Source organism: Stigmatopora argus, chromosome 18 (assembly GCF_051989625.1).
Source record: "Stigmatopora argus isolate UIUO_Sarg chromosome 18, RoL_Sarg_1.0, whole genome shotgun sequence".
Taxonomy (NCBI): domain Eukaryota; kingdom Metazoa; phylum Chordata; class Actinopteri; order Syngnathiformes; family Syngnathidae; genus Stigmatopora; species Stigmatopora argus.
In genome coordinates, this window is record NC_135404.1 from 4,732,746 (window position 1) to 4,756,624 (window position 23,879).

Below are 23,879 nucleotides of genomic sequence, written 5' to 3' on the forward strand. Positions count from 1 at the left end.
TTGTAAACAAACGTATCAAGTCGCTTTTTATGACGTATGTCCCCCGACCCGGAAGTTAGTCAATGTCCGCGGATTTCGGGGTCCGTAGATTTCACATAAAAATCATATGAGTTTAGCTATCTCGAACAATTAAACTCTTCGAATTGAAACTGTCGAGTTTGGGGAAAAAGATATGTGAAGACAAAAAAGAAGCACACCTTGGTGTCGTTAAAATTTTGGGGTGGAAGACATGTCAGGTATGACTACACTACGTTATGTTTGCAAATTTTACAAACTCCTTACATTGAAATGATCAGTACTTGTCATATATAGTTTCTAGATGAATTCATATCCCCTTTTAGACTTCGTCTGGGATGATCACTCCGTTTTTTGTCACTTGACCATGACTTGCGAGCTGTCTGTTGTTGTTTTCATGTGATTTTCTTCAAACAGACGAACAATGTATTCTTGTTATTATACATTACTATACTGACACTGACCAGTCCGTTATTTGACGGCATGCACGTAAGGTAAAGTAAAAGTTATGGACATTGTATAGCATAATCTGATTTATGAATGTGTGCAGTTATGAACTCATTCTCTGCCACCAACTGACATTAAATCCGTTTGAACTGGGATGAAGGGCATGAGTGATTATGTTTTATCACCATTGACGGTGATAGAAAGTCATATTTATGAATTCATTCATTCATTTTCCCAACCTCTTATCCTCACAAGGGTCACAGGTGGTGCTGGAGCCTTTGTCAACTAATTAAGGGCACCAGGCGGGGGACACACCCTGGAACGGTGGCCAGCCAATCACAGGGCGCAAGGAGGTGGACAACTATTCACGCTCATACTCATACTTGTGGGCAATTTAGAGTTTTCAACAAGCCTACCATGCATGTTTTGGGGATTTGGGAGGACATCGGAGGACCCGGAGGAAAACCACGCAAGCCTAGGGAGAACTAGAAAGTCATAATGGATCCTCTTTCTTTTGCTGTCAATGGCAGCCAATGAGATCATTTTGAAAAAGCTTTTGATGAAGAAATGAAAGTGATGGATTGATGACTTTGTTACATTTGTGTGACCCCAGTGACGTCCGCTGCCACGTTGGATGTCGTCGTGACCATTGGACCGGCGTGGAGGTGCCGGAGCGAAGGCCGCTGCCTGGCTGACGTGGTGCTGGCAGTTGACGTTACAGCACCAAATGATGGCGACGGTGAAGAGGAACAAAAGTTGAAGCAACTCTGGTAGGACGCCGTCTGAGATGGTCGATGATCACTGGTCACTTTATGCATCAATTCACGTCTGTCAGGGGCGATGGCGTGCTGCTGGAGCGAGCAGATGACGACAACGCCGACCCCTGCGTCCTGACAGTGAGCTGCGTCCATGCTGCTGTCAGCCGCCTCATGCTCGTCAGCGAAGCTCGGACCATGGAGGTGTACCTCCCCTCTGGAGAATACTGCGGGACGGTCCGGGGGGAGAAGCAGGAGCACATCCACCAGGGAGAAAGGTCCGTCATAGTACTTATTGTTTCTGCATGAAAAATGGAAGACACTCGTTTGCAGTTCAATTTTTGGGGGGGCGTTCCATCCATTTTAACTGAGAGGGGCTTTGAACGAATATGAATGATGAGACTGAAACATGATCATTCACTTATAATGTTACATTTATTATTTAGGTTTTTGTATTTTTTTGCCAATGTATTTTTTTAATTGTGTTTTTCAATTATTTTTAAACAACATTTAATTCAATTGTTTTTATTGATGATTTTTTTTTCTTATTTTATTAACTTAAAAAAAAGTAAGTGTACCCTTTGGTCTATTTTTTTGTATTTTTAGTTGTATTTTTTTTGTACTTTTCAAAATAGCTTTAATTAAATTACTTTTATTTATTTTTTTAAACAAAAGTAAGTGTACCCTTTGGTCTACTTATTTGTATTTTTAGTTGTATTTTTTTTTCTTTTCAAACTAGCTTTAATTAAATTACTTTTTTTTTTAAACAAAAGTAAGTGTACCCTTTGGTCTATTTATCTGTATTTTTAGTTGTATTTTTTTTTTACTTTTCCAAACTAGCTTTAGTTAAATTACTTCTTTTTTTAAACAAAAGTAAGTGCACCCTTTTGTCTATTTATTTGTATTTTTAGTTGTATTTTTTTTTTTACTTTTCAAACTAGCTTTAATTAAATTACTTTTTTTAGACAAAAGTAAGTGTACCCTTTGGTCTATTTATCTGTATTTTTAGTTGTATTTTTTAAATGAGCTTTAATTAAATTACTGTTATCCATTTATTTTTGTTATATTTTATTCCACCTTAAAAAATTATTGAATTTATCAGATTTGAATGGAAACAAAAGCAAGAACGATTTTTTTACTGCCAAAACTCTTTATTCAATTTATGTCTTTACTTATTTAAAATAGGCGGACAGGTGGGTGAGTGGTAAGCGCATCGACCTCACAGTTCTGAGGTTGAGGGTTCGGTCCCAGGTGGGTCTTCACTGTGTGGAGTTTGCCTGTTCTCCCCGGGCTTGCGTGGGTTTTCTCGGGGTACTCTGGTTTCCTCCTACATCCCAAAAATATGCAGGGTAGGCTCGTCATCGTTAGCTTGGATAGGCTCCAGCACCCCCGCGACACCTGTGAGGATAAAAAGACCAGAAAATGAATGCATGTGTAAATGAAATCTAGTTCCATCTATTTTTGTGGAAATAAAATATTCCAAAAATTCATAATAATCTCAGCAATTTCCGAATTCTCTTTGTTTATTCAGAGGACCATTCTACAGGAAGCAGCTTAGCCTGGATGCTGCGTCGTCATCCTGCGACGTTAAGGTGAAGAAGCACGCTTGCCTGGTGGGAAAGTGAGGGCATTGGTTGCCAACGGGTCCAACTCTTGCACCCCCTCAGCTCCTCTCTCTGTCGAACGGAAGCACCGTAATGGTGCGGGGCCTCTTGGTGGGACTCCAACAGGCAGCGCCCAGCCGTCCAGAAGACAACACCGGCGCCATCGATTTGCAGCGAGTCCAAAGTTTGGTGGACGAGATGGGCGCCGGCCTCTCGCCGGGGGCCCGCAACCTCATGGACATGGTGCGACAACAGCAGAAGGTCTGTAGCGTTAAATTCAACTCGGTGTCATTGATTCTATGGAATTAATTACATAGCTGCGCCGGTACGCGGACGTTCCGTCGAAAGACGTTTGGTCCCCGGACGTTTGGTCGACCGGACATTTGGTCGACCGGACGTTTGGTCGACCGGACGTTTGGTCGACCGGACATTTGGTAGAACGGACGTTTGGTAGAACGGACGTTTGGTAGAACGGACGTTTGGTAGAACGGACGTTTGGTAGAACGGACGTTTGGTAGAACGGACGTTTGGTAGAACGGACGTTTGGTAGAACGGACGTTTGGTAGAACGGACGTTTGGTAGAACGGACGTTTGGTAGAACGGACGTTTGGTAGAACGGACGTTTGGTAGAAGGGACGTTTGGTAGAAGGGACGTTTGGTAGAAGGGACGTTTGGTAGAAGGGACGTTTGGTAGAAGGGACGTTTGGTAGAAGGGACGTTTGGTAGAAGGGACGTTTGGTAGAAGGGACGTTTGGTAGAAGGGACGTTTGGTAGAAGGGACGTTTGGTAGAAGGGACGTTTGGTAGAAGGGACGTTTGGTAGAAGGGACGTTTGGTAGAAGGGACGTTTGGTAGAAGGGACGTTTGGTAGAAGGGACGTTTGGTAGAAGGGACGTTTGGTAGAAGGGACGTTTGGTAGAAGGGACGTTTGGTAGAAGGGACGTTTGGTAGAAGGGACGTTTGGTAGAAGGGACGTTTGGTAGAAGGGACGTTTGGTAGAAGGGACGTTTGGTAGAAGGGACGTTTGGTAGAAGGGACGTTTGGTAGAAGGGACGTTTGGTAGAAGGGACGTTTGGTAGAAGGGACGTTTGGTAGAAGGGACGTTTGGTAGAAGGGACGTTTGGTAGAAGGGACGTTTGGTAGAAGGGACGTTTGGTAGAAGGGACGTTTGGTAGAAGGGACGTTTGGTAGAAGGGACGTTTGGTAGAAGGGACGTTTGGTAGAAGGGACGTTTGGTAGAAGGGACGTTTGGTAGAAGGGACGTTTGGTAGAAGGGACGTTTGGTAGAAGGGACGTTTGGTAGAAGGGACGTTTGGTAGAAGGGACGTTTGGTAGAAGGGACGTTTGGTAGAAGGGACGTTTGGTAGAAGGGACGTTTGGTAGAAGGGACGTTTGGTAGAAGGGACGTTTGGTAGAAGGGACGTTTGGTAGAAGGGACGTTTGGTAGAAGGGACGTTTGGTAGAAGGGACGTTTGGTAGAAGGGACGTTTGGTAGAAGGGACGTTTGGTAGAAGGGACGTTTGGTAGAAGGGACGTTTGGTAGAAGGGACGTTTGGTAGAAGGGACGTTTGGTAGAAGGGACGTTTGGTAGAAGGGACGTTTGGTAGAAGGGACGTTTGGTAGAAGGGACGTTTGGTAGAAGGGACGTTTGGTAGAAGGGACGTTTGGTAGAAGGGACGTTTGGTAGAAGGGACGTTTGGTAGAAGGGACGTTTGGTAGAAGGGACGTTTGGTAGAAGGGACGTTTGGTAGAAGGGACGTTTGGTAGAAGGGACGTTTGGTAGAAGGGACGTTTGGTAGAAGGGACGTTTGGTAGAAGGGACGTTTGGTAGAAGGGACGTTTGGTAGAAGGGACGTTTGGTAGAAGGGACGTTTGGTAGAAGGGACGTTTGGTAGAAGGGACGTTTGGTAGAAGGGACGTTTGGTAGAAGGGACGTTTGGTAGAAGGGACGTTTGGTAGAAGGGACGTTTGGTAGAAGGGACGTTTGGTAGAAGGGACGTTTGGTAGAAGGGACGTTTGGTAGAAGGGACGTTTGGTAGAAGGGACGTTTGGTAGAAGGGACGTTTGGTAGAAGGGACGTTTGGTAGAAGGGACGTTTGGTTGCCGGGTTGTTACCGTTGAAACCAGCTCTCAAAATTATAATCATGAGAGAGAGTGAGTTTAATATCTAAATATCTAACATCAAAATATGAACAGTAAACTCTCTGTCATAATTTGACAGCGAGTGAACCCGGCGACCAAACGTCCGGTAGACCAAATGTCCGGTCGACCAAACGTCCGGTCGACCAAACGTCCGGTCGACCAAACGTCCGGTCCCGAGCTGCGCCACACTCAATATGGCGGACACGCTGTCTCGGTATTCTTTGTCCCCCCCACAGAACCAGAGCGGCTTCCTGCCACTCCTGATGGGCGGGGGGTTCTTGTCTGCCTTTGCCCGGCCGCCAAATGTCGGGGGCACCCCCACCACGCAGGTAAGCGCCAAATATTTGTCATCCTCATTTAGCTCCTTTTCGAGTCCACCCAATTTATTTTCCTTGATTGACGGCAATGTCCATGTGATGTCATCAGCCCGAAGCAGACTCTGTAGGACCCGCCCACCCGACGGTTGAGATACTGTGCGACTTCTTGAAGGGCCGGCGGGACGGCGTAGGCCCCGCCCCACCCGAGATGCTCAGGGAGCTCTGTGGTCAAGTGACGAAGCTCCGACTGGACCGGGACAAGACTCCGTAAGTGGACAGTTGGAATTGTGTGTTTCTTCACTGGACAAACCAGACTTGCTTGAAAATAACTTTCCGGATTTTAAGTCGCACTTTTAGATGTATTTTTTTTCTCTCTGGCCACTGACTACCTCCATGGCGAGTACGTTAATTAATCACACCATAAAATACCGAATTTTCTCGCATATAGGCCGGATTTGTCGCTCAAAAATATGACGACTGAATTGAGGCTACGGCTTATATGCGCACAAATTCGACTTGACATGCACGAAAGGCCAATACACAAGACATTGCGGCCGATACGGTCTTTTATTTCAAAATAGGAAAAAGATAAAGATTTATTTTGGCGTCTATGAATGAAATTCAAGGAAAATAAACCGTTTCTTGCATAAAAATGAAAAAACTCACTGCCATTGCTCGCTCAGGGCGCTGCCATCTTACCTAGGGATTACTAACGAGACCGCTACGGACACACTTCCTGGTTGTACTGCTCACGATACTTCCTTTTTGAATTCGTCTACATGCAGGCAACACCCTTAAGCAGGGGTCTCAAACTCGTGGCCCGTGGGCCAACTGCGGCCCTCGGGACAATAATTTGCGGCCCCCGTCTTAATATGAAAGATTAATGTTCGTGCGGCCTGCAAGATTGATATGAATGACACTTGTTGTGTTCGGAGCTGAATGAACCAATCACGGTGAGGTATACGGCTCTGGAGGGCGGGACATCGGCCGGGCTGTCCAGTGCCTCGCTCACTCACTCATTCATTCCTCCAATCAGCTGGGCGGAGGAGAAGCTGTGAAGCCGATCACTCCGCTCGGCGCGCACAGTCCTCCGCTGCTCTCAGCATAGAACTGAATGAGGCGCTATGATCCGTGATCCAGCCTGTGTCTGTCTGTAGCCATTTCCGCGAGTGAAACTGAAACTTAACAGTAAGTGTGTTAACATGACACTTGAGAAATTCAGAGAACTGCCGTAATCCAATACGATCGGAGAGCGAAAATGCACATGCGCCACAGACCTGCGCGACTGAAAGTTAAAGTTCAACCCGAGACTCATTCCAAGTGGAAACACATATTACAGAGCCCCAGAGATGTCTCTTTCAAAGCCTGCCATGAAGAGAAAGGTCGGTGATGAGCACAGACAGTTTCAAGAAAAGTGGGGAGTGCAATATTTCTTTGTTGAGCACAGGGGCACCCCGACATGTCTCATTTGCACTGAAAAAGATGCGGTGCACAAGGAATACAACTTGAAACGTCATTATACCATACCTGTCAACCTCTGCCGATAACTGCCCTTATAAATGATTATGATTCCCCTTACAAACCCCCAAAAAACCTTACAAACACTGTACGACTCGTACCATGAATATGGAGGTGAAAATTGTGAATCAGAGGGCGGCATATACGAGAGAAATTGAAAAATTCAACGATTTTAAGGCAATTTTAAGAGTGCGGCTTATACGCGGATGCGGCTAATATGCAAGAAAATGCGGTACTTGCAACAGTCAAAAGCAGGAAACAAGCTTTATTGTTAAGTTAGAAATTGACAGTAACTGCCTTTGACAGCAATATATGCAATTTATTTGGACCAAGAGCCCAATCCAAATAGAATGTGCGTCCATCAAACATGATCATTCAATGCCGATAGCTAATAATAATGATCTGCGACTGGTCTCGGGTGTACCGCTTGACCTTTACACTCAGTTGATGGATTAAAAAAAATTACTGGTGGTTGCTCTGGCGACAATTTTGCCAGCCCCCGGACGAACAAAAGAGCCGGTTGTGGTTCGAACGCCACAAAGACCTCGTTGATACCGTCGGCTCGGACTGGAGCGCTAAGGCACCATAAAATCCCTAATAGAAATCAGCGCTTAAAAAGATAGTAAGCGTGAGTTGTTTTTTTCTTTTTTATTGGGCCTATGCATGTTTGTTGTTAGTGGTGACATGTTGGGATTTATATGATGACCTCATTTGTTTGTCTACAGGGAACTTGATTATATTGAAATGTATTGAAGAGCTTCATTTGGGAATTTGGGGTTTTGGTGCCAATTTGCAACATCTTGGGTAAAGTTGAGGTGTGTTGAGGGGCTTCATTTAGTGTAAAAGTCACTTTTTGGTTGGGGGTGCTTTGTCTTGAGTAGGTGTTACATCCAATTTGATGAGATTGTTTTTGGTCAGCGTTGTGCTTTGACACCAGTTTTGCATTTTTGTTGCGTGTGTATTTTTTATGAGCTTAGTCGCAGCACTTCACATCTGTTTGGACAGGATTTTGCGTTGCATAAGTCCAAACATTTTGGACAAACATCAACTCCGACATCTGTTTTCGGTCTTCACTTTCACGGCAACGCCTTCTTCTTCTTCTTTTGGTTTCTAACGGTTTGTTGATGCGGCCCACAGCTGCAATTCAATCTGTCACGGGCTCTTGCCGAATGTTTTTGTGGTGGTCAGCGAGCAAAATTTCTGAAGTTTGCTGCTGATGAACGTTTTATTTTTAGTTGGTTTTCCAATGCAGCTGAAGAAAACCAAGAGTCATTTTCCCAGAAAGTTTTGTCCGAGTCAGCAAGTTTTCTTAAAGGAGCACTTTGTAACATTTGCATTTTTTTAATGAAATGACCTTAATGTTTTACATGTTTTTTTTAACTTCTAACACAGTTCTCAATGGTTAGGCTGAGATTTTTCCATTTTAAAAGTCAATATTCAGTCCGCTTTCGTTGATATTTTACTTTAACTACGAGTGCGTGAACTTGTACCACATGTTCGGGTACAGTAATCCCTCGATTATCGCGGTTAATGTAGACCAGACATGTACACGATAAACGAAATACCGCAAAGTAGGGTCAATTTTTTTTACTGAGTTTTGGTAGCAAGCAGAGGACAGAGTGGCTTCCGCTTGCAAGTTTCAGTGTGGATTTTCACATTTTTATGAATTTACAACAAAACAAAATTTAAAAAAAATCCCCCAGAAAAAACGTGATGTAGTGAAGCCGTGGTAATCGAGGGATTACTGTACTATAAAATGAATTTATTTGTACTCAACTATGGTTGCTTTTTTCCCAACCTTTTTTGAGCTGCGGCACACTTGTTGCATTGAAAAAATCTCAAGGCTAGCTGAAAATCTTCTAATTTAAAACTATGTCACCTATATTAACATTATAAAGTCATTCTCATCAACGTTTTATTGACAGGAATTCCAAAATCTATGTTTTTCACACCGATCTAACGTCATCGAAGTTGATGCCCCCGAACAGCTTTCAGTTCGACTGATGTTAAAATAATTAATGCAATGTTTTTTAACCTTATTTGAGTTTTCTCCCAATATTACGCATAAAGTAATATGCTCACAGAGACTTTACGTCAAGAAAAGTTGATGCCCCTGAAACCAAACAACTTCCTGTTCACGTACCGTAAAAACTGGAAAATGACTTAAATCTCTATTACGACTTTTTCCCCTCCCAATATTACTTCAACCACCTAACATTACGAAAAGAGACGTTTTGTGCTCACACACACTTAACGTCGACAAAAGTTGTAGCCCGGAAAACCAAAGAGCTTCCTGTTTACTTAACATAAAAATAAGCAACAAAATGACTTTAATCTCATAATATTACGATTTGAATCTTGTTATCGTACAATCTATGAATTCATATTTCAACTTTAACCTCGTAATAGTTCCATTTTAATCTCTTAATATTGAGATTTATCCCTTGGATTATTACGATGTATGACTCCTTGTATTTTCCCGCGGCACACTGGCTGGGAAACACTGTCTTATACTATATAGTACTTAGCTGTACTTGCACTACAAGTCTGTGTACAGTAATACCTCGGCATACAAGTGCCCCGACACGAGCAATTTGAGATAGGAGTAAAATTTTGGTCAAATATTTATCTTGAGATACGAGACAAATTTTTATATACGAGCATACAGCGGACACGAGATGCTGCTCATAAGAACATCATGGGCACTGTCCTTCTGGTCCCAACTCCCTCGTGTAATGTCTCTACGAGCACTGGGCGGAGCGTTGCATCTTTTCAGTGTTTTTTTTTCCCCGTTAGTCAGTGCGAATGGCGGAGCTTGTTCGCTAATATGAGAGGAGTACTACTACCCGGGAAAGTTGGCAAGTGGTCGCGTGTTATCCTATTGTGAGGACATTTGTGTGCATCATTTTGAAGGGAATACAAAAGCCAACAACCCTCGATAGGTTGCATCTGAAAGTCAGGGTGGAGGCGGGGCAAATAGAGCCAAGAAAGGTATCAAAATTTAAAATTTAAAACAAAATTAGAATTAACTTTAGTGTAAAGGTTAGATTAAACTTATTTTTGTGTCTGCATCGTAATCCAAGTTCATTTAAATGTGTTTGTTATGTTACGAGCGCGTTGCCGTGCAAAAAAGTCCCCCCCCCCTCTCTGTCCCTGTCTCGCCCCTACGCGAAATCCGTCTAATTTTAGCAATATTAAATACATTTTAGTACTATTAAACCACTAGTTATTTGTTACTTTGTTAATAGATGGCAAATTAGAAAAAAAAGTTTTTTCAATCCAATATCCTGGAACAAATTACCGTATTTTGCCGTTTAATATACCCAGGTATATTAAATGATTTTTGCTTTTTTGAGCCTCCTGTTTTTGCGCCATTTAATATACCCCTGCCGTTTAATATACCTGGGTATATTAAACGGCAACTCAGCTTTTTTGGCAAGATTTGTATGGTGTTCATGGGGGCATAATTATAGACACTTAAGTTCATTAAAATTCCAAGTCAGACTTTATTCAGTAGTATGTAGTTTTAACCTGAGCAGTAAGTAGTTTTAGTCTGCAAAACGTTGATGCACCCCGTCACGGCATAAAGAGTGCGTAGTGGATCATCGTACCTTCCCATTTGTGCGCCATTTAATATACCCCTGCCGTTTAATATACCGGGTATATTAAATGGGGGGGATATATTAAACAGCAAAATACGGTAATTCGTTTTTAGTTCATTCCTATTGGAAACGTTCATTTGAGTTACGAGTAAATCGACATATGAGCCCAGACCCGGAACGAATTAAGCTCGTATCTCGAGGTACCACTGTACTTGCATGTAATTTTACCACAAGTCAGTGATTACAATGATTAAACTTACTTCAAGGATAACAAACATGACAATTTCTCGTTTCCAGTCCCATTGTGGCGTCAATGGAGCGTCACCTGGAGGAAATGGAGCGCCGTCTGAAGGACCACATGGACCGCCGCCTGGACGCGTTAGAGGTCAAACTGGAGAGAGCCCTACTCGCCATTCTCCCACAGGGGGCGCCCGCAGACATCCCGTCTGGGGAAGTAGCTAGCCCACACCCGGCGAGAGAAGCGATGATGGATAATCAAATTATTCACAAATTTCAGGACGTTTCTGTAGATTGCGTTGACGTTTGATAGCATTTACGTTCGCTATTGTTACGGGAAAAAAAAACAGGTTTTTGCTAACATCTTTACGGAGTGAATCCGGAACTTAATTTGCTTCTGCACTATTTTTTGAGGATAAAATACAGTATGATAAGGATGAAAATAATGGTTATTTGCCTCCTCGAGTGCCGCTGTGGGTGCAGTTTTTTGTTCCAACCAATCCAGCACAGACACTTTGACCAATGAGATTTCTGCAGAAAACAAGAAGCACCTGACTGAAATCCACTGATTGCACTTGTAGGACCCCAGATTGGTGAAAAAGTGTCCTGTTGATGAATTGGAATGAAAACTCGAACCCACTGCGGCCCTTTGTGGAATAGATTAGATTAGATTCGAATTTTATTTCATCCCGTATTCGGGAAATTTCTTGGTTGCAGTAGCAAGACCGACACAAGACACACAAGACATTGTAGACCTAGCTAAGAAACTGGAGCCACACACAGTTTGCCCACCCATGGCCTAACGTATTTACATTTTTAATTTCATAAATAATCTTTAAGTATTAAGAATGTCAACATTGTCTGCCCTTTGTAGTTTTGGGTAATCTGATCTAATCTAAACCGTTTATCTGTTTTCTTCAAAAAGTCTACCAATTGTACTTGAATTTTATATTCATTAATAACTAAAAATTGGCCAAATGGTTAGCGCGTCGACCCCAGTTTTGAGATCGAGAGTTAGAACCCAGGTCCAGAACTTCTTGTGGGGATGTTATCCTTTGGCTTGCGTGGGTTTTCTTCGGGTACTCCCAAAAAACATGCATGGTAGGCTGGTTGAACCCCTGTGAATTGCCACCAATGGTTCTCCGTCTCATTGGACGGAAAATGAATGAATGCAGACCTGCAAAGTATTCAAATCGAGCTTATGCTTGATTTTCTTTGCTTCTGTAGTTAAGGTTATAAATGATCAAAGTATGTATTTGAAAGTACTGGTATTGCTTTTTAAGTAGTAATAATCATAAGAAAAATAAATACCTGTAAAATGACTGTCGCTAAGGAATTGTATACAGTCAATTGGGGACATGACCTGACATAATGTCTTATTACTAAATGTAATTATACTCAGTTTATTTAAAAACATTTTTAAAAAATATTTTATTTTATTTGATGTTTTTTTCTTTCAAGACACATAAAAAAATAATTATTTAACACGTGACACATTTGAAGACCCGATTTGTTGCACTGTTTGTAACATATTACATGAATGACTGGAATCTTGATTAAAAATAAACAAAAGTCAGTTGATTTGTTTTGTTTTGGCGGGTCATTTTCTCATGTGACATAACGAGGACGCAATGAGCACCCTCAAGAATGAATTGTACACCAATACAAGACTGAAAATATTAAAAATAAGTCCTTAAAAATAAGTCCCTAGTAACCTAGCGACCGCTTGACAAAGTCGCAAGCAGTTGCGTGTCTTTGTTGCGCGAGCGTGACGTCTCGTAAGAAGTCCGTAGCGTCATTGGGCGCAACCCGAGTCGAAATTCAACAGGCGCTTCCATCCGTCGCTTCACGGCTCGACGTCATTGGGTACGACGTTGACGATGACGTCCTCGTTGCCGCGCCGCACCACCAGCCGCAGCGTGTCGTCGCTCCTGATGGCGGAGCTCACGTCGGTGGCCGACGCCACGCGGGCGCCGTTGATGCTGATGATCACGTCGCTCTCGCGCAGGCCGGCGCTGTGGCGCCAAGAAACACGTGGGTGGAAAACACCGTTAACTTTTTGACGGTGATGGATGTCAAATACGAGATAGAAAGATAATTCATTAAAGTGCTCTTACGCTTCGGCGGGTGTTCCGCTAAGGACTTCGATGACGTACGCGCCCGACGTGACGTCCGGGAAATCTGACCGTCTGTCCTTCAGATCCTTGGCTAAACTGGAAGGAAATAAATGAAGGGGGCGGGGCAAATTAGGATTATAGTTTGCATGGATTTTATAGATGAGATTGTATAATAGTTTTATTTGTACTGCAACTATCTTGAAGTGAATTGGTATTTTTCAACTAAGTTTATGGATCTTTTCTAGTGGGAAGTGAGTTGAGGAGCTTCATTTTCAGCTTCAAACTTGGCCTTTGATGCTGTTTTTATGTTAAAGAATGATCCTAAAGTGAGGTGAGGAGTTTCATTTATTGTGAAAGTTGGCCGTTAATGCTGTTTTAGTGTTAAAACAACGATCCTAAAGTGAGGTGCGGAGTTTCATTTATTGTGAAAGTTGGCCGTTAATGCTGTTTTAGTGTTAAACAACGATCCTAAAGTGAATTGAGGAGTTTCATTTATTGTGAAAGTTGCCCTTTGATGCGGTTTTAGAGTTAAACAACGATCCTAAAGTGAATTGAGGAGCTTCATTTATTGTAAAAGTTGTGAACGTTGGCATTTGATGCGGTTTTAGAGTTAAACAACGATCCTTAAGTGAATTGAGGAGCTTCATTTATTTCGAAAGTTGCCCTTTGATGCGGTTTTAGAGTTAAACAACAATCCTTAAGTGAATTGAGGAGCTTCATTTATTTCGAAAGTTAGCATTGATGCTGTTTTAGTGTTAAACAACGATCCTAAAGTGAGTTGAGGAGTTTCATTTATTGCAAAAGTTAGCTTTGATGCTGTTTTTATGTTAAACAACGATCTTAAAGTGAATTGAGGAGTTTCAATAATTGTGATAGTTGGCCTTCGATGGTATTTTAGTGTTAAACAACGATCTTAAAGTGAGTTGAGGAGTTTCATTTATTGTGAAAGTTGGCCGTTAATGCTGTTTTAGTGTTAAACAATGATCCTAAAGTGAATTGAGGAGTTTCATTTATTGGAAAAGTTAGCTTTGATGTTGTTTTTATCTTAAACAACGATCTTAAAGTGAATTGAGGAGTTTAATTTATTGCAAAAGGTGGCCTTTGATGCTATTTTAGTGTTAAAAAACGATCCTAAAGTGAATTGAGGAGTTTCAATAATTGTGAAATTTGACCTCTGATGCTGTTTTAGTGTTAAACAAGGATCCTAAAGTGAATTGAGGAGCTTCCCTAATTGTGAAAGTTGGCCCTTAATACTGTTTTAGTGTTAAAACAACAATCCTAAAGTGAATTGAGGGGCTTCATTTAGGTTAAAAAAAGTATTGATTTGTCACGATACAGGTGTAATGAACTATATTGAAGAAAGTTGAGTTTCACTTGATGTAAAAGTAATCGGTTGGTACAATTCTTGTGTTTAAAATCCATCTTGAGGAGCCTTATTTGGGCAAAAGCAATGCTTACATGCTTCTATCTGTGTCCAAAAAAAACGGAATGAGCAAGTCTTTGCTGCCATTTTAGTGTTACAGAATTATACAGGGGAACTTAATTTAGACAAAAGTAGTGCATGGGGGCCACCATGTACTTTAACTTGCTTTTTATCACTCACCACAAACAACAACAACCCGATTTATTGTCATCCCGCTCTCCATTCTGCCAAAAAACATTTGTCCTCCCTGTCATTACAAGGGATCAGCATGATAATCACACAGCAATCCGGGTGACTCGGCGACATTGTCAGCGAGCCAAAGACATTTTTGGGGGGTGCTAACAACAACCTCTCGCCACCACCATGTTGGCGACATAAAAAGTGTGCGTGTGTAGGAAACTCACGTTGGCGTGAGGCTCATCATCCTGATTCCGATGTACTTCTTCTTGCCGCTATTCTTTCCTGGAGTCAAAAACATGAAATGTTAGTTCTTTGGCCACCATTGGACGTGAGATCATTTTTGACTGGGAGGGCTGGCGACGACCACTCCCACCGGCCGAAAAAGATTGGACGTGTATTGGCATCAGTGGGTGTTTTAATCTACATTTTTTTGCTAGCTACCACAACACATAGTCAGTGAGTATACTTTAACGCAGTGGCGGGCCGTCAGGGCCTTCAAGTCCTTCTCTGCTGGCCTAAGAAATATCTTAATCATATATTATATTTTGTCCATCAATACTTATGAAATAATTCCAAATTATCTGTTAGCTTCCTTTCATTGCTTTTCCTCCTGGTTGCACTGCTTGCAGGTGTGTGTTTTCATATTTTCATATTCATACATTTAACCAATCACATTTCAGCCATTATTTGTTGCCTGGGTCAGAAATCTGCCTCAAGGCCTTCACAATCAGTTCTGCAGGCTCTGCTGCATTAAACAAGCGTCGATAAGACTGTTGCTTTAACCAATCAGATTTCGAGTTGGCAACACCACAATGCCTTGTCGCAGGCGTAGGGATACGTCATTGCCTTGTCACATGGTGGCGGCGGCGTAGGGATACGTCATCGCTTTCACCAACTATGATTGGCTGGTGATTAGCCAGAGCTACCAAACTGTCTCTGTAGCGAGCTGCACAAGCAAATATATTGTTGTGTTGATTTAAAGCCATTTTTAAGACGGACTATGCCAGAAATACGAGAGGACAGGCTTGACTTTCAGCATTAGCTTCGATGGCAATAGAAAAGAAGGAAGAAAGAATTTTCCGGACTAAAAGTCGCACATTTTTCATAGTTTGGCCGGGCCTGCGAGTAATGCTCAAGTGCGACTTATTTATGTTTTTTCTTCCTATCTAAGCACCAAAAAGGCTGTAGCATTTTTTTAAATTGAATGTTACATTAACAGGGCCCTATTTAGCCCATTGTTCTCCATTTAGCTATAATTATTCTGTTTGTTCTTGGTTTCTGATAAAATAAAATAAAAATTGCCCTTCCTAAAATGCGACTTATATCTTCATTTTTCCTCTTCATTGTGAATTATTTAGTTGGCTTTAAATACAGAGAAAAAAAGGAGTGCAGACTGTCAATCATATACTAACGACACTTGCTAGCGTTGATGCTATTTCGATTAGCTTTCCTCCCCTGACATGATTTTCCAGTCTCCTTAAGTACAGCTGACTGAGTGCAGTGAATAAGTTAAGACGCAAAATGCGATGGGGGAAAAAAATTGCCAAACCTTTGACTTGGCGGTCGTGCGACTCAGCAAGGAACTCTCGGATTTTGTCGGATGGGATGGCGAAAGAGATTCCCGCCGTCACCTTCAGCGTGTTGATGCCGATCACTTCGCCATCCTGCCGGGACAACACATTTTTGTTCCATCAATCATCGCTGACTTTTTTTGGGAAAAACTGCAAATCGTAAACGGCAGCCAATTAGCTAAATCAGGGGTGTCAAATGTGCGGTTCGCGGGCCAGAAGTGGTCTGTTAGGTAGTGTTCTGCCTTCGTAGCACATTCATACTATAGGAGTAGAATTAAATGCCTTAATTTTTTCGACAAGGGTGCCGCAAAACCAAATGTGGGTTGTGTGATCAATTGCCTATCCGCAATCAAGTTCGCGATGGCAGCGAATTATTTAAAGGAACCTGAAAATGCCACAAAACCAGCAGGAAGTATCATATTTTCTCGCACATAGGCCGTATTTGTAATTTAAAAAAATGATGACTAAATCAAGGGTATGGCTTATATGCGCATAAGACTTACTCTTTTTTTTTACCAGTAGATGTCGGCAGATTAACATTTACTATTTGTTGGTTATTTTCTGTTTTGCAGTGAGAAAACAACCATTACTGGTTGAATGACTAACTTCCTTATGATAATAATAATGTGCTTTAGATTAATATAGTATCTCAGAAATACCACGTGCAACGATTTTTGTTAAGATTTTCCCTTCAAAGTAACACATTTGTACTCCCTATTATAACCATGAATATGGAGGTGAAAATTGTGAATCATGGGGCGGCTTATACGCGAGAAATTGTAAAATTCAACGATTTTAAGGCAATTTTAAGGGGGCGTCTTATACGCGAGAAATTGTAAAATTCAACGATTTTCAGGCAATTTTAAGGGGGCGACTTATACGCAAGAAATTGTAAAATTCAACGATTTTAAGGCAATTTTAAGGAGGCGGCTTATATGCGAGAAAATCCGTCAGGCTGGAAATACCCCAAAAAATCAGCAGGACTCAACAAAATCAATAGGAAATGATCCAAAATTTACAGGAAGTGACCTGTAAGTACCCGAAAATGAACTCTTTGCCTGCTATTGACAATGATAGATGTCCAATTAACTTAAACTAACTGTGGATGCTCATTTCTCAGTGCTAGACGTCCAATCCATATTGACTGGGAGGTTGCTTCATTCATTCGCAGTCATTCCCCTCGCAGCCAAAATTGATTGGACGTCTAGTGCCGTTAATGAGATCTAGCTGACATTAATGTGGCCCACGAACCAAACTGATTTTGACACCCCCTAGCTAAATATTTGATGGACTCACCAGGTTGACGAGCGGACCTCCCGAGTTGCCGTACTGCCCAAGCAAGAGACAAAGAAGTTAACAAAATGGGCTTATTTGGCGAGTTTTTTTGCAATGGCGTCTCACGTTGATGATGGCGTCGGTCTGGATGTAGTCCATGTCGGAGTTTCGCAACCCCAACTCTTTGCCGCCCCGCTGGGTGGTGCTGACGATTCCCGTGGTGACGGTATTCTGGAGCGAGAAGGGGCTCCCGATGGCTACCACGAACTCGCCGGGTCGCAGGTCGGCCGAGCGGCCCAGCAACAGAACCGGAAGTTTGGTCTGGAAAAGCCAAAAACGGTCTCAAAAGATAAGATCTTCCCGCGAAATGACAGCACGGTCACTCACCCGGGTGTCGATTTTGATGAGAGCGATGTCCGATTTCTCGTCCACGTCCAAAATTTTGGCCTCAAACGTGGCACCGCTCTTTAGCTCCACCTGCAGGGAAGAAGAAGTCAAATCAGATCTGTGATTTCAGACCAAGGGTATCAAATGATATTAAACCAATGGCTGCCATTGATGGTTGTATACGTCCAATCCATTTGGACTGATTTTGACTTTTTTTAAATGTAATTACACAAAAATGAAAATGACTCAATTCAGGGTGCCCATAACTGGCTGGGATAGGCTCCAGCACCCCCTACAACACTTATGAAGATAAGACAGAAAGTGAATGAATTCTTACAATTAAAAAGAGAAATTTGGATTTTATTTTAGATTTTTTTTCTATAATAAAATTACAAGTAAAAAATAGTATAGGTAAATAAAAATAAAATAAAATAAAACAATTAATTTAAAACTAATTAATTTCACCTAAAAAAACATGTTACCTTTTTCCAAAGGAGTCATTTATTTTAAAATATATATTTTATTTGGTTCCTAAAATGTATTACATCTAATAAGAAACTAAATAAAATATGAAAATATATCATTAAAAAACATTTCCCCTTTCAAAAGTTTCGCTTTCCATTTTTAAAAAAATAATTTCAATCTATCAGATATTCAATCATTCATTTCCCGAACCGCTTTATCCTCACAAGGGTCGCAGGGGGTGCTGGAGCCGGGGGGCACCTGGATTTGGTTGCTATCCAATCGCAGGACACGAGGACACGGACAACCATTCACGCTTACACTCATATATACATACCTAGATTTTTGGAATGTGGGAGAAAACCGGAGTACCCGGAGAAAACCCACATTAAAAGGCTCAAAGAAGAGAATTAGGATTTTTTTTATGTTTGTAAACAACTTCACGTTGGCTAACAGGTCAACTGTAAATTTCCCTTAGCTTGAGCTATGCTAGCTTTTTGTAGTGGTTAAAAAAAGCTATACAGTGGTACCTCGGTGTACGAGCACTCCTACATACGAGGACTTTGCGATGAGTAAAATTTCAAGCAAATAATTATCTCTAGATACGAGAAAAATTTCGAGATGCGAGAAAGCCAGGTGGCCAAGACATGAGGCTGTTTATCATTGTAGCGCACTGTCTTTTTTGCCACATCTCTTTCGTGTATAACAGATATCTATGAGCACTGGGCGGAGCGTTGCATTTTTTTCAGTGTTTTTTTCCGTCACTAATACGAGGAGTATTATATTACTTCTCGTTGGCTGCTCATAAGAACATCAGGGCCACTGGCTCGCAACTCCCTCTTTGTAATGTCTCTGTGAGCACTGGGTCCGCCCAGTGCTCGCAGAGACATTACAAAGAGAGAGTTGTGACCAGAGATATTACAAAGAGGGAGTTGCGAGCCAGTGCCCCTGATGTTCTTATGAGCAGTGGAGCGATCGCTAATACAAGACTACTTCTCGTTGGCTAGTGGTCGTGCGTTATCCTATTGTGAGGACATTTGTGTGCATCATTTTGGGAATATTTTGAAGGGAATTCAACAGCAAACAGCCCATCGATACTAAAAGTCAGGTTGGAGGCGGGGCAAACAGAGCCAATCCGGCCGAAAGAATGGTATGAAAATGTAAAACAAAATTAGGATTAAGTTTAGTGTAAGGTTAGATTAAATTTATTTTTGAGTGTGTATGCATCGTAATCCAAGTTCATTTAAATTAGTTTGTTATATTACGATTCACCGGTGCAAAAAGGTACCACTGTATAGTAATCCCTCTTATATGCGGTTAAAAAAAATAAAAAAATAATAGCAAAAAAATTGTAGAAATGAATTTGCGATAAGTAAAGTCGCGATAATCGAGGAAAGACTGTACATCAACGGCTTTACCGTCTTCTGTCAATCAAGATGTACCTTGACTCGATGTTTATTCGCCACCACGTGCGCGTTGGTGACGATTAGCCCGTCCTCGGACACCACGAAACCCGAGCCGCTGGCGACCGCCACCTCACGTTTTGAATACGCCATCCTGCGTGCGAGAAGACCGTTCGTTACCCTTCAGGAGGATCACTTTCCAGCCTCGTCTGAGCCTTACTTGCGAAAAAGTTCAATGTGAACGACGGCGGGCGCGATCTTCTCCACCACGTCTGCGATGAAATTATACTTGAGGCGAAGACTGTCGGGGTTCTTCCGACCTGCTGGGGGAAAAACGACAAACGGTCATCCGTCAATCATCTTTGGAGCCAGTCCTCCGATGACCGCTCGATTGGATCCAGATGTGTTAGCAAGGCGCACTAATAAAAACAAAGCGTGTGAGTCAAAGCTGCTCTTATGTAACGTCGGGTCACGCTCCACATATGTTGTAACATCTGCGACCGCTCCCGTTAACTGCGACCTCTCCCGATGAAGAATGCCTTCCAAACTTTTGAAATAATAATCGCTCAGAGCGGACTTAAGAATAGGTGGAAACGGGTTCAGTGACTAGCAAGTCGCTTCCCGTATTTATTCGCATATAAGCCGTATTTGTCGGACAAAAAAATGATGACGATGATAAATTTTGTTTAGCCTTTTATCCGTTCATCTTTTCTCTATTTTAAATGACCGCTTGCGTCATGACGTCATTGCATCATGACGTCACGGCGCCATTTTGTCGTGACGTCATCGTGACATGGCGGCGTCAACTTGCAGTTACGTGCATGTCAGTTTTTATGCACATATAAGCCGTACCCTCGATTCAGTCATAAAAGTGGCTTATATGTGAGTAAATACGGTAAATATACCTCAACTCAATCCCCATTACATATCAACTTGAACTCATTGGCCGCCATTGAGATTGATAGACATCCATTTGAAGCTGAAGGGTTGGATTTTTGTTCATTTCCTGCCAACCCACCAAGTTCAAATGGATTGGACATAACTTGGACGCCAACTTGATTTCTAACAGTACTTATTCTCCATTTTTACTGGCAAAAATATCACGTTATTGAATTCTACAATGGCCTGAGTCCCAATTGCTCGTAAAAACAAAGAGAGGGGTGCAACCCGATCGTAGGGGCTTGCGCTAAAACGAGGTCACGCGAGGACACGCTTATCAACGAACTCATTTTTCTATTCGAAGGTCGAGATTTTTGGCAATGACAAGGTGCCAGTATCTGATCCCGTCTGGAGGCGGACGAGCCACGACTGGGAGAGATTCCTCAGTCAGCTGAGTCACCGGGTAACCGTTGTTGTGTTGTTGGCGTTTCCAAGCCAGTCCTAGTGCAGAAAAAAAAATCCTGGGCTAAAATCTGGGTTAAATAACGTCTGACCTAGATTCAGTGCACTTTAAACATGATCCATATTTACGTGTGGTCACTTGCCAAAGTTCTGTCAGGTTGGTGGCCTCAAACATGTTGCGTGCAGAGGTGTTCGAGTTTAAGGATGATAAAACTACTAGCATGACTTTTTATTACTCATTCTGGAATAGACTTTGAATCCATTTTGACTGCAGGTATGGTAGGCAATTAAAAAATGTTTGAACTTGTTATTTCTAAATGAAAGACTGACAATATGTTTGCATTTAAAATGGTATTTGATTAATTCGCAAAATATTCTAAATATAAAAGCTGTTAATTGTATTTTTGTTCTGTTTTTCTAATATGCCAAATACACGTACATGGGTGTCTTTTTTTAGTAATTTCACCACTTTTAAAGTGGAAAAAAACGGAATATTTTTGACAACATTCTTAGGCAGTTCCTTCTGAATGAGAGTATGCATTCCAGAAGAGTCTAATGCAAAAAAGAAGGTTAAAGCAGCTCTAGACGTAGTTTCTCAGCTCTGTCACCCGGAATTTCCATATTTTACCTCACAGATTAGCGGAGACCCATTTGCACCCATCAAAAGAGCCACATATGGCTCCCAAGCCATAGGTTCCATACCCCTGCCTTACAGTTTTGTTAAGGATTACACAGAAGGAGATGGGGGACGTTTCATAAACTGAATATTATTCGAATTTGCTAGTCCCCCTTGCTTGTTTACAACCATAAGACAATTGTTGCGCTATTTAAAAAAAATCTCTTTAGAAAAATTGAAAAAATAAAAGATTGAGTTTACACACTTGGAGAAGGTGAAGAAATTCAATCACTCGTCTATTAGGATCCGACAGCTGTTTCTGGGCACCATAAAAATTGTCAACTCTCTACGTTGCACGGTTTGGACAAACGTAGCGAGAGAATCTTAACATACACACACAAATATCCATAAATCACGCTTTATAAGGATTAATAGATAGATCAAGGGCGTCAAACTCGGGTTGGTTCGTGGGCCACATTAACATCAACTTGATTTAATGCGGGCCGGACCATTTTAGATATAATATTTAGATTTTTTTTAATAAATGGATTAAAAGAACTGGATTAAAAGCCCTGAATATTAAGTTTTTTATAGATCTAAAACAATGTTTATTTTAGCTTTTTTTAAATATATTTTTAGATTTTACAAAATGGTTTTTGAACTAAAAACACAGAAAAAAATGATTAAAAATTACAATTATTGATTTAAAAGGGGGAAAAAATCAGGAAATGTAATATACATCTACACTCTTCATTTTAATTTGATCCTAAAACAGAAAGTCAGCACTCATGATTTACTTTCCCGGGCCACACAAAATGATGCGGCGGGCCAGATTTGGCCCCCGGGCCGCCACTTTGACACATGTGAGATAGATAGTAGTGTGTGGAGGAGAGGTGGTTGAGAATTGAGGTAATCCACAACACCCCCCCCCCCCCCCTCACCTCCAACCCCCCCACTCCAACACTCACCCTGTCCGCACGCGCCCCTCTGGACGGGGATGACAGGCGGCCGCTTGGCACCGAGCGCCCGGAGCCGGCAGACGTTGCCGTAGGTGACGCCGTCGCTGCCGCACACGGGCTCGGGGCTGCCGCACACGCAGACCCCCGTGGAGGCCCGGCGTCGCACCGTGCCGGTGGCGGGCACGCCGTCGCCGAAATCGCACGTCAAACCCTCTCCGCAGCGGCGTTCGTCCCCACCGCACGGCTCGCCTTCGCCGGCCGCGCACTTCGGGCAGCAGTCGCACGCGTCAAGCGCCACCCCGGCCGGGCACTCGGAGGCCGATGGCGGGGGTGAGCAGCGGGATTTGTCGCAAGTCTCCGGGCAACCGATGGCGGAGCGTTTGGAGAGCGACGAGAGTTCGACGGGGGCCAGACAGGCAAACAAGGCGAGGACGACGACCACGATCATTGCGGAGGAAAGACGATTTATCGCGGGGAGAAACAAGTTTTGAGGACTGGAAAGTGAATGAAGACGAGCTGCCGCGCCGCTTTAAAAGCGCTTTGTAAACACGGCTTCTGATTGGATAGCGCGAGAACATACATAACAACGAGGCGGGGCCAGATTCTTGGTAATCCCTCGAGTATTGCGGTTTTAACTTTCGCCTTTCCTTGGCAAAATTACGCGAATAATTGATGCGTATTAGGGATGTATTCAAAGAAAACATTTTCAATCCCCAAAAAGCACCCACCCCAAAAAAAAAATGAGGAAAAAGAAAGAAATAAAACAAACCAAAATGGAACAACTAAAACATTGAAAAAAAACTTCAAACATTCAACTAAGTCAACTTCTGAATAGGGGGAACGAACCATTTTTTAAAAAAGCTAAAAAAAATGCTTACCATAAAAGACTTGAATCTATGAAAATACTACATATTTAAAGTAGGATCATAAATAGTAGTACAATATATATTTAGTTTAAACCTACAACGATCTCAAACAGGGATAATCAATCTAAAAATGTTGTGAAAAAGAAAAAAAGATGTCAGCCAATTAAATAGTATTACAAAAAGAAATTATAAATAAAATAAACCAAAATGGAAAAACTAAAACATTGTAAAAAAAGTTACTTAAAATGTTCAACTTAGTCAAATTTTTAATAGGAGGAATCAATTTTAAAAAGCTAAAACTTTTTTTGCTTAACATAAATCATCATAAATATGAATACGAATTTCTATATTAAAACCTACACCCCTTAAAAAGTACATCTCAATAGTTGTACATTTCACTTTAAAGTCAGAATTAGGTTATTTTCAGCGGCTTTTATCATGTTCCGTAATTAAAAAGTTTCAAAAACAAAGAAAATCTGAACCCAATTCATAACAGTGAATCGCCTCTCTACTGCCCTCCGGTGGCTCTTAAATAAACTGTCCTTCTTCACTCCAGACATTCTCTCAAATTATGTCATCACAATGTTTTGACAACATCCACCATCGTGTTATGTTTCCCCATTAATTAAAAACATTACAAAAT

The 23,879-nt window shown here is 41.9% G+C and overlaps 2 protein-coding genes across 3 annotated transcripts; one reads left to right on the forward strand and one right to left on the reverse strand.

Moving 5' to 3' along the window:
* Window positions 1-18: 18 nt before the first annotated feature.
* On the forward strand, window positions 19-12,217 carry c18h10orf88 (chromosome 18 C10orf88 homolog). The gene is made up of 8 exons (XM_077625936.1): window positions 19-236; window positions 1,076-1,232; window positions 1,298-1,495; window positions 2,749-2,809; window positions 2,885-3,082; window positions 5,199-5,291; window positions 5,389-5,546; window positions 10,697-12,217. Exons 1-8 carry the CDS (start codon window positions 230-232, stop codon window positions 10,944-10,946), a joined length of 1,122 nt encoding a protein of 373 aa, XP_077482062.1. The 5' UTR covers window positions 19-229; the 3' UTR covers window positions 10,947-12,217.
* On the reverse strand, window positions 12,041-22,892 carry LOC144092820 (serine protease HTRA1B-like). 2 transcript variants are annotated; one of them, XM_077625932.1, is made up of 10 exons: window positions 22,380-22,892; window positions 19,675-19,774; window positions 19,494-19,608; window positions 17,590-17,679; window positions 17,329-17,523; window positions 17,224-17,256; window positions 15,906-16,020; window positions 14,581-14,638; window positions 12,754-12,849; window positions 12,041-12,651 (listed from the first exon to the last, which is right to left on the reverse strand). In XM_077625932.1, exons 1-10 carry the CDS (start codon window positions 22,816-22,818, stop codon window positions 12,483-12,485), a joined length of 1,410 nt encoding a protein of 469 aa, XP_077482058.1. In that variant the 5' UTR covers window positions 22,819-22,892; the 3' UTR covers window positions 12,041-12,482. The 2 variants fall into 2 exon arrangements, with proteins under 2 accessions (XP_077482058.1, XP_077482057.1); XM_077625931.1 differs by having other exon boundaries at window positions 19,675-19,777.
* Window positions 22,893-23,879: the final 987 nt, after the last annotated feature.